General features: G+C 45.6%; 1 protein-coding gene across 1 annotated transcript in view; it reads right to left on the bottom strand.

Moving 5' to 3' along the window:
- Positions 1-7295: 7295 nt before the first annotated feature.
- Ttn (titin) overlaps positions 7296-11312 on the bottom strand; it is a 275595-nt gene continuing 271578 nt past the window's right edge. Inside the window, 4 exon segments of the mRNA XM_051166126.1 lie at positions 7296-8634; positions 8975-9277; positions 9901-10054; positions 10147-10838. Of these exon segments, the coding sequence (XP_051022083.1) occupies positions 8336-8634; positions 8975-9277; positions 9901-10054; positions 10147-10838 (1448 nt within the window). The 3' untranslated portion in view covers positions 7296-8335.

Raw genomic sequence — 11312 nt, 5'->3', positions numbered from 1 at the left:
GTTTTCCCCTCACGGTAATAGGCTTATAATGAAAGTATATAAAAAGCATTTGAACTTGTAGAAATATAGGAAATTTCACTTTCTTTTGCTTTACCCAAATAGGAAAGTTTGTGAATAATTTCTTTGTAAATATTTTAAAAGTAAAATGCGGTCATTTTTAGTTTGCACTCTGCCCCGTCCACATAGACACACTTAAGCAGTGGCTTTGGTAGGTACACTGTCCTCCTCAAAACGTGACCTTGGAGCCCTTTGTCCTTGAGCCAGGCACATTTGTGGAGTTAGTTTTTTGAGGGGGGCCGTATATATACCTTGATTCATGTGTAGATGCTGAATTTCTTTTTCTTTGAAGTTCTTGTTAAATTGATGAGACCAAACCCTGAGCCTTAGGGTCCCTCCTGCCTCAAGTCTCCAGAATGCCGGGACTGTGGATGAACATCCATCGCTAGTCTAAGAATTAGCATCCTGAAGGACATTATGACGCTTAAGGGGATCTTAATGTTTTCAGGATCAGGTTGTGCCTGGCTTTTCTGGGTTTTAAGAAACAGTTAAGAACCATTCTGGGAGTACTTTAGCTTGTCGGTTTTCTCTTTCTTGTTTAGCCTAGGGCATGGGATTGCTGACATCCACAGAGACTCTTCTAAGCAAAACAAGTGCTTGCTTTTCATTTCTGGTGCCTGTTCCCTCTGTGTCTGCAGATCTTCCAGTATTAGCGGGACCTTGAGAACTGTTCTGTGAAAGAATTAAACCTGAGTTTTGTCATGTCATTGTCCTAGCAGTGAAACACCATGATGAAAAGCAGCTTGGGGAGGAAGGGATTTATTCAGCTGTGCTTCCACATCTGGTTATTATTGGAGGTGCTCAGGACAGGAACTCAGACAAGGCAGGAACCTGGAGGCAGAGGCAGAGGCAGAGGCCGAGGAGGAGTGCTGCTCACTGCCTTGCTCAGCTTGCTTTCTCACAGAACACAGGATCACCAGCCCAGGGATGGCTACACCTACAATGGTCTGGGTCCTCACCCACCAATCACTAATTAAGGAAATGCCGCCTGCCAGCCAATCATAATGGAGATAGTGAATCCATTCAGGTTCGCCCTTTCAGATGACTCTAGCTTATATCAAAGTGACATAAAACAAGTCAGGAGAAGTGCAGAAGTAGATTCTTGGTATAGAATAATGTCCACCAAACACTGGGGACACAGAAAGCTCCATCACCATGGCAACATCCCACCTTAAACATTCTAAGGACTTTGAGGAGGTCATTGTCTCAACTCAGCCCTCAGGAATGAGGCAGAATATTTTGTTGGGGGTGTCTGAGGAATGGAAAAATGTGGGTTTTGCTTTTTACTTTAGGGCCCAGTGATAGGGTTCACTGCTGCCCCCACCACAACCTGCTTGGTCAGGCAAGCACTCTTCTTTCCTGGCTCTTGTAGATCTCAGTAAAGTTTCCATGTTTCCAGCCTCAGCTTGCTGAGAGCATGACAGACTGGCCGTACCACAAGTGAGGTTTTGTTTTTTATGTTTTAAACGGAATAAACGGAAGGGATTTTTTGCTGTTGTCCTTGTTTTAGAACTGAGCTTCTAAATGGAACAGAGCCTACACTGCTTCGCCCTAAACAAGCACTGTCTCTGGCCCCCTCACTGTTCCGTGGGTTTGGCCTTTGGGATGAGGAAGTGGTGGCAGAGCATTGTGGATGGACAGATGTGGCAGCTCACTCAGTGACTGGGCATTATGCTTGTTAGGGCAGAATTAAGGGACAAAGATAGGAGGACAAAGAGGGAGCCGGGGAAGGGAACAAAGGAGGGAGGAGAAAAGGGACAGGGACATTTGTCCTGGAGTGGGACAAAGGACCACTTCTGGACAGAGAGGAGGTAGACCTGGCCCATCGGAAAATGGCAGCTTTTAAAGATACAAGGGGCCAAACCCCCGTTAGGATGAGGTGTTTAATTTTAATTGGGCATGTTAATTAGGTGAGCCATGGGCGCCACACACACACACACACACACACACACACACACACACACACACACACACACCTGCGCATGCACAGTTTCTCTGTGTAGCCTTGGCTATCCTGGAACCTGTAGACCAGGCTGGCCTTAAACTCAAAGATCCCCCAGTCTCTACCTCCCAAGTGCTGGGATTAAAGGCGTGGGCTACCACCACAGGGGCTGCCAAGGGGCCTTTTGATCACTGGATTTAAATACTTTGATAGCTGGACCTTGGTGATCAGTGTCAGGAGGAGGAAGTGGCCAAATAAGGGGATAGACCTCGGTGGGTGTCTAGCTTTAGGAGTGTAATCTAATGGCTTTTAGCAAGGCAGAGGGAACGGGGCGGGTGGGGGTGGGGGCAGAGAAGGGCTAGGCCTGCCAGAGTCCCTTCAACCTGTGAAGAGGAACGGCTAACGAATCGCCTCCTTCATGTTGGCTGGTGGATTTGTCTCAGGAGCATTTTCTTGATTAATGAATGACGTGGGAAGGCCCAGCTCGCTAGGTACCGCCCCTAGGCAGGTGGTCCCGGGTTGTTTAAAGAAGGAGGCAGGAGAAGCCGCTGGCAAAGCTAGTGAAATTGCCTTCTTCAGTAGCCTCTGTTTCAGTTCCTGTCTAAGTTCCTGTCCTGGCTTCACTCAATGGACTGATAGCCGCTAAACTGTAAGTGGAAACAAATCTTTTCTTGCCCTAAGGTGGTTTCGGTCAGTGTTTTTAATCACAGCAGCCGGAAAGCACACTGCTCTTCAGTGTTCGCCGGCTTTTCAGCCTTCTCTCCTGGGAATTTCCATTGTCCGAGTTCTCCGGAAGTGGCTTTGTTTGTATATGGAAAAGGCAGTTCATCTTCCCGCGTGCCTGCTAGCCACAGGGGTTGATGCCGCCTTCCTCCTACCTTGCCTTCCTCCTACCTTGCGTTCTAAGCAGCGAAGTGAAAGTAGAGGAGGCCTAGTTGCCCTCGTGACCCGGATCAAGTTTCCCAGCTGATTGGGCAGCTAGCACCTGTAACGGTCCTCACCTGAGCAGGATTTCAAAGCAGATGGCGGTGTTTTTTGAGCTGGCAGCTGCCGACTAGAAGCTGACTTCAGCCATGTGCAGCTGTTTTAGGGAAGAGTTCTGACCCCGTGTTTCTCTAAGGCTGTTGGGGACTAATGTTCCCTTGAAAGCCCTGGGAAGAAACCTTAAAGGCTCTGTTGGTTCTGGAGCACCTGGTTTGGGACGAGCCTTACACAAGGTGTATTAACGGCCCCCTCCCCGCCTAAGGAAAGGGAATACAGAGTACCAGGTCCCTCACAGATGTTTCAGGGTGGTGTTTGTCACTTCCTCTGCGTCCGGAGGGATCGTGTAGAGATTTCTGTGTTAATAGATCTCCCGAGGAACAGAGGAAATCCTCAGTGATATGCAAAGACATGAAACCAAACCTTCGTAATCTGTAGCATCTGTGGGACGTAGCTGCCCGGATCGCCCTAAGTTCAAAGTCCTATTTACCCAGGAGGTCGCCTTCTCCTGATGCGAAGAGGCTGGACTTTGCCAATTTTCTTTAGCATTTCATCTGGTACTGATATTTCCTTTGTCTTCCTGGAGCGTAGTCTCAAAACATTCTTCCTGGGTTTGTTCACCATGGAAATGGTCACCCAGCTTTTAAAAACTGATCATTTCTGGTTCATCTTACTTCCCTAGTGCCGTGTGCTGCTGTTCTATAACCCACTACTCCTGGATAGAGGACACCCACATTTTGAAAGATTCCATCAAATGTTTCTTTTCTTTTGTTTGTTTGTTTTTTCTTTGAGACAGGGTTTCTCTGTGTAGCCTTGGCTGTTCTGGACTCGCTTTGTAGACCAGGCTGGCCTCAAACTCACAGCGATCCGCCTGCCTCTGCCTCCCAAGTGCTGGGATTAAAGGCGTGCACCACCACCACCCAGCCTCCATCGAATGTTTCTATGAAACTATATATACCTGCCATTTCTTTTTTTTTTTAAGATTTACTTATTATGCATACAGTGCTCTGCCTGCATGTATACCTGCACACCAAAAGATGGCACTGATCTCATTACAGATGGTTATGAGCCACCATCTGGTTGCTGGGAATTGAACTGGAAGAGCAGTCAGTTCTATTAACCTCTGAGCCATCTCCCCAGCCCTTTTAACCTTTGTTTGTCGTTTGTTTGTTTGTTTGTTTGTTTGAGACAAGGTTTCTCTATGTAGCCTTGGCTGTCCTAGACTTGCCTTGTAGACCAGGCTGACCTCGAACTCACAGAGATTCCCCTGCCTCTGCCTCTCTGAGTGCAGGCATTACAAGCATGTGCCACTGGGCCCAGCTATGCCTGTCATTTCTAGTGTTGCAAGGTGATGTTTGACTCTTCCCCAATTGCTATGTTGGATTCTCAACCCCTAATACCTCAGGATGTGGCCTTATTTGGCGTAGGTCTTTGGAGAGAGAAAGTGAAGTGAAAGGTGCTAATCCATCATGGCTGGTGCCCTAAGGGGAGAAGCTGGGAGACAGACATGCCTGCCTGAGGCTTGGGCCAGGCAGGTTCTCTCCTCACAGCTGTCAGGAGTGGCACAGCAGACATGTTATGGATTTCTAATCTCCGGGACTGAGTTTATTTCTTTTGTGCAAGCCACTCATTGGTGCTTGCTTGCAGCTACCCTAACAAACTCATACATTTGGCGAGCACCAGTGAGACTCGAGGGTAGCTTCCCTCTTCTACAGGGTGGCCCCCAATAAGAGTGTGCTTATTATCTTGGGGGCCATGCTAAGCACCACTATATGAATTTTACATGTGGTCACTTGTCTAATGCTCCCAACAGTATTGAGAGACTTGCTCCCGACTTATGGACGAGAACACCAAGGAATGGTGACGGTCCACAACCAGTCCCAACTCATGCAAACTGGTGAGTGAGTAGATAGACCCTAGAGTTGAGATTAGCTAGATTGCAGGTCACCTCACGTGTGCTGGATGCAGATGTGTAGTTTCAACATTCTTTTAGCTGTGTAACTAAGAGTGTAGGTTATAAAACAGGAATAAATGAAGTAAAGAAAGGGCAGGCTGGCAGTGATGACAGCCAGGTTTTGTGGCTCAGAATCTGGGAAGGCTGTGTCGTTTTCTCTCCGGCTCTCTGTTGCCCCATGTCGATGGGAACGGGGAGAGGAAAACTAGTATGACTGGGGGATGAAGCACACTGAGGACACAGCGGCCATCTCTCAGACTATTGAAGGTGGGTGGGCTGGAAGCAGCAATACCAGTCACTTCACGGGGAGGCATTGTTTTGAGAGGAGCTAGGAGAAGAGGAGCGGGAGCCAGGGAGAGAGTTCTACCTCTGTCTCCCAGGACAGTCCTTTTGCCTGTACTCACTGATGGTGTCATGCGGCCCAGCTAGGCATTTCCACTGAGGTGAAAAATGCAACGCAGACCTTGGCTTCTGTACACTTTTGAAAGAGGTTGCTGCCCTTCCCTCCCCTAGGCACCCTGAGGACCTGGGAGCTGACAAGTTGGGCCCAGTCATAGACTTCTGCTGATAAGCAGGCCATTCCCTGCACATCAAAGCCCTAGTCTACCCTAGGGCTTTTCCCCGATCCAGTTCTTGCATGAGTGTGGGTGCAGAGTTTCCTGTGGAGACCAGAGGACAATCTTGAATGTCATTCCTCCTCGGGTGCTGCCACAGTCTGTTTCTGGAGGCAGGAGCTTTCATTGGCTCAGGGCTCCCTTACTAGGCTGGCTTGGCTGGACCCCAAACCCCAGGAATCTTCTTTTTCTCCCCTCCCCATGTCTATGCCACTCCTTTGGCTTTCTTTTTTCCTTTCCTTTTCCTCACTCCCTTCTCCCTCCCTCCCTCCCTCCCTCCCTCTCTTCCTAATGGGGAATGAACTCAGGCCTTCACGCTTGTTCCAACATCTCTACTGGCTGAGTTATCAGCCCCCCCCAATCCCTCCCACCTCATTTTGAAGTATAAACAGTTACTTAAAAATGAGATGTGCAACTGGTGCTGTTGGCTCTCTCCAGCCTCCCCAGGATGTTTTGGGATCTCTCTCACTTGATGTTGACTGTTTAGCTGCCCCAGTAGGCAGATAACCACCCTACCTACCAGGGCCTCTCTCACCCTCTCACCCTCTTCCACCCATCCTCGCCTCCTCTCCTAGTCCCTAAGACTCTAGGTGCTGATTGGCTTGAGGGGTACACAGAGGGATCCTTGCGTCTTGAAGCATCTCAGTGGCATTGGGTTCCCTATGAGATCAGGTTAGGGGCTTGTCAATGCCACATTCCTGTATCGCCTTCATCCTCTGTCCTGTTGCTCTTTTCTGTGACAGGAATCCAGGGACTTAGCTGATAAGACTCCTTGCTTTGGTTACCTACTACTTAGCCAAGTATTTACCAGGTAGGCAGGCACACCTGAGAGCAGGGTGCAGCTACACTAAGGTGGGCCGTACTGAAGCAGGAATCAGGGCTCTGCTTTTAGGAAATGTGACTTAAGCCAGAAAACTTGCTGAATAAATTAATAAAGACCCAAATTGGTCTTTAGAGAAGAAAAATTAAAATATGTTTTCTTCCATTTTGGACACTTAGTTAATATCGATGCCACTTTAGGTGAGTGGTCATCTTTGTATGTTTATAATTATCTTAGATAATTGAAGTGGACAAACATAGGTTTTTTTATGGCATAAACTATTTTGGTTCCAAGTATTTATCAGTTGTTTTAAAATATCTTATTTTACGGAAATGGTTGCTTTGCCTGCATATGTGTGTGTGTGTGTGTGTGTGTGTGTGTGTGTGTGTGTGTGTGTGTGTGTGTGTGTGTGTGTGTGTACTACATGAATGCTTGGTGAGTAAAGAGGGCATCAGATCCTCTGGAACTGGAGTTATAGACAGTTGTGAGCCACCATGTGGCTGCTGGGAATTGAACTCTGACCCTCTGGAAGAACAGCCAGTGCTCTTAACCGCTGAGCCATCTCTCCAGTGCTATCATTTGTTTTTAAAAGGCCGGGAGACTAACTACACTACTTAGGATCTTTAATCCTAAGACCTGTTATTTGCTCTGTTTATAGCTATAGTAGTCAATTTAGTTGATGGGTTCCTTATGAAACTGTTTTGCTTGATAATTTTAGAAAACAAACTTCCATGGGTAAATTTATTCCTGAGAACTATATATAGGCTTTTAAAATAAAATCATTGAACTCATCCAATATAGCAATTTGCTTTGAGTAAGTTTTTAACATTGGCCATGTGGAACTTGCAATTTCTTATCCTACCTATAGGAATCCATGTACTGTATGATTCCCTCTCCAGAGTCGCACAGAAAACAACCGACCACACATTTGGAGGTGCAGATAGCTTGCTTTATTTTATTTTATTTTTTAATCTCAAGGAGGTCCAACATTTATAACTATCAATTGAACTTATGCTGGCATGAAAAGGACTACATCAAATTAATAATTTTTTTTTCCTGTGGGCAGTTGGTAGTATTATTGTTTTAACGACAGCTTTGCTCATTGTTACTTTTTTAGTTATTATTATTCTGCTGTGGCTCATTGCTTAGTTGCCCAGTTTCCAGTGAAATTTAAAATTTAGAACTACCACACGAGGCATTAGCTGCACCTGGGACCTCCAGGAGTTGGGCACTGCTCTGGCATAGGAATACTTGTATAGCTCGGTTAAACGAGGGGATGGCCAGGAGATGGTACTTTTCCCAAGCTATCCATGCACTCTTTATGTCAGAGACAGTGTGAAATGGGCGAACAAAGTGTTGGCCGTTACACTTTGCTCTGGTTATACTTGTCATGGTAATTTTCGGTGTGACATCATCAGGGAAAATGTAAGACGTTAAAGTGTTGCTTGCAGGAGGGTAGATGCAAGCATCACCAATGCCTTACATTTCTGATTCAATAGGTATCGGTGCACATGTCAGGGACATGTTCAGCAGCATCCTTTTTTAGGTGGATAGGACATCTTCAGTGGGGAATTCCTCAACCCACTGAGGCATACTTAGACATCAACAGTATGTTGAGGCACAAAGATTGATTAAGTGTTGGCAGGGTATTCGCTCCGTAACCCAGAAGAAACTTTCTCCTGCCAACGGTTAGTTTCAAAAATTACAGTGTAAAATGTCATTAAAATAAATGGTACAAAACTTTATAACCGTGGATCCGGCTGTATACAGTATGTACATGTCATTGGCAAATCTTCTCAGGTCAAGTATGAAAAGGCTGAAATGCACATGTTTGCAGCTGTGACTCATTTAGATGGATACAAAACTACTTAAACATATTTACAGGTCAGAAAGATTAGTCCATGTGAATCGTTTGTGAGAGGTTATGAATGAGCATAGAGTGTGAGAGCCCCCGCGCCCTGGCCCTCTTACATAGAGCGGATATTAATATTCACAGTGGCAGAGTCAGATCCAAACTCATTCCCTAAGCTTAGGGTGTAAAGTCCACCATCTTGTTTCTGTACATCCATGATGATCAGAGTTGTCAGGTCGTCTGTGTTTTCGATGTGGAATCTTCCCTGTTGCTCTTGGTTCTGGATTTTCCTTCCACCACAGGACCATGTTATTTCTGGAGTTGGCTCCCCAGTGAAAGCGCAGGCCACTGTTAGGACTTTGCCTTCATCGATGCTGATGTCAGAGGGCAGGGCTTCGATTTTAGGTGGGATTCCTTTATGGGAGAGCAACAGAAAAGTCCTTAGGATCACTGGAACAAGAAGTCCTATTTGCTTTCTAATGCATTTTACACACTGAAACAGTGGTTCTCAACGTGTGGGTTGGGACCCCTTTGGCCAATTTGTAGCTCCAAGAATATTTGCATTACGATTCATAACAGTACCCAAATTGAAGTTATGAGGTAGCAATGAAAATGATTTTATGGTTGGGGGGGTCACCCCAATGTGAGGAACTGTACTGAAGGGTTGCTGTGTTAGGAAGGTTGAGAACCACTGCTCTAAAACTATACTATGCTATGTGGCTTGTCTATCTCTACCAGGAATTGTTTTGCTCACCTCTTCCGCCTGCTTTGAGCATTCTACTGGTTGAGCTTTCCAGGTGTGTCATACTAGATTTTCCCATAAAACTGCTGGAACTCATTTCTACAAAGGACTCTTGCATGGAGGACATGCTTTGGGCAGACATGCTCGCGAACTTCATTTCAGTCATGCTGCTAGCGCTGCTGCTGCTGAAGCTGCTGAAGGACGCCTCCTGCTTAGAGGCGGACATTTGTACTGACTGAGACGAGAAGCTTCCTTGCAAGCTTGTGTCACCGCTTGTTTTCAATACTACCTCTCTGGGTGGTTCTTCAACCAGAGCTGTGGAGCATAGCAGATACACAGGGGACATCAAAGACATCTGGTTATTTGGTGACATCTGACACCGACTTCATGGGAAAGAAAACTTAACACACATGGAAACACAATTCAAACAATTTGCTGTTGAAGCATAAGCAGACACATATCTACATACACCCACACCCACATACATACATACACACACACACATACACACACATACATACATACACACACACACATACACATACACACATACATAAATACACACATACATACATATATACATACATACAGTTGTCAAGAGCTAGCTCAATGGCTCCAAGAAATGATCCTTAAATTTCTAATATTATGTGCAGGTGATAGAAATTACTAGGAGAGAAATGGTCAGCCATATATAAGGTAATTAACATGAAATATTCAGGGAAGTCTCACAGGGCTGTTGGTAACTTTACTTCCAAATTTTAACTTACCAACATTTCCATGTTTAATGAAACTGATTATGAGGACGAGTCCACACAACATGCCTGTCTCTCTTACACGTGCAATTTTACTAGGTCTCTGAGAGTTTTCTGTGCTTCAAGCACAAGCAACCCACACCTCACCCCCTGAGGTCTTAAGGAAAATGGCAAAGGTGTACTTACGAAGCACGGTTAGGGAGGCAGTGGCTGAACACTGGCCACGGAAATTTTTGGCCTTAATTGTGTACTTTCCACTGTCACTCACAGATGCGTTTCGGATTTCCAGAGTGTACACGCTTCTGGAGCGACTTACACTAATATGTGAAGAAATGGAAATCTAAAAAAGAAGGAAAAGGGCATTGAAGTCTCTCTAGCTGGAGACATGACATTGAATTTTTTTTTCAGTATATATTCATAACTTAAACTTACCGGCAGGTTGTTTTTAAACCACTCAATTTCAGGGGATGGCTCCCCACTGATCTCACAAGAAAAGAGAACGTTTTGTCCTTCATTAACATTTTGAGACCTGGGTTGTGAGATGAAGGCGGGGGCATCTGAGAGTTCTTTGCTCAGAGTCAAGTCATACTGGCACTTGATGATTCCCTGACTGGTTTTGCCTATGCAGGTGAGGACGCCTTCATCTCTGTGACTGGCTTGCTTGATGGTGAGTGTTTGGTCACTGCCAGATACTCCGTATCTGTAGTCCTCCGAGTTGGTGAGCTCAATGCCGTTCAAAACCCATTTCACATCGGTGGCCCCAGCGATGTTGGCTTTCAGTGTCACACTCTGACCGTCGGTTATGCTCATCTGGGTAGATGATACTTTGATCTCAGCCTGAGTTTTGACTTCTTCCGAGGCCTGCGAGGTTTTGGTGACTTCCTCGTGTACAATGGATTTTTCCAGGGAGGCTGCTGCTGATTTCTTGACCTCTTCAGCCACCAGAACTTTGGATGCTTCCTCCTTGATGGCCAACTTTTCATGAGATTTTACCTCTGATATCTTGGTTTCTTCAGAAGTTACAGCCTTTTGAGAAATGTCCTCTTGGACACTTGCTTTCTTTTGAGATGTAACTTCAGTGGTCTTTTGGGTGGATACTTTCTGTGTCTCAGTCTCTTTTACAGCTAGGAAAGAAACGTCTATAAGTAGACTTAACTGGAATGTGGCCTTCCTCTCCACTCCTGTAGATGCTACTATGTGAAACAGTCAAAGGCCAGTGTCAACTTCAGTATGCTTATATAGGTTACACCAATTCTCAGGTCCAATTGTGAAAATTGTCCCACATGACTTTTGAGATTGGTGTAATGGATTCTTTTTTTTTTTTTTTTAAAGATATATTTTATTTCTTTTTTATGTTTACAGTGTTTTGCCTGCACACCAGATCTCATTATAGATGGTTGTCAGCCACCATGTGGTTCCTGGGAATTGAACTCAGGACCTTTGGGAGAATAGCCAGTGCTCTTAACCTCTGAGCCATCTCTCCAGCCCTATGGATTCTTAAACTACTAAGCTGAAGATAAGTTTTATGACTTGAGAGGAAACACGTCTTGAACAGGGTTAGGACTTTGGAGATTTCCAGCAACTGAAAAATTATCTTT

Source organism: Acomys russatus, chromosome 24, assembly GCF_903995435.1.
Source record: "Acomys russatus chromosome 24, mAcoRus1.1, whole genome shotgun sequence".
NCBI lineage: Eukaryota > Metazoa > Chordata > Mammalia > Rodentia > Muridae > Acomys > Acomys russatus.
This window is presented reverse-complemented; position numbering and strand designations above follow the sequence as displayed.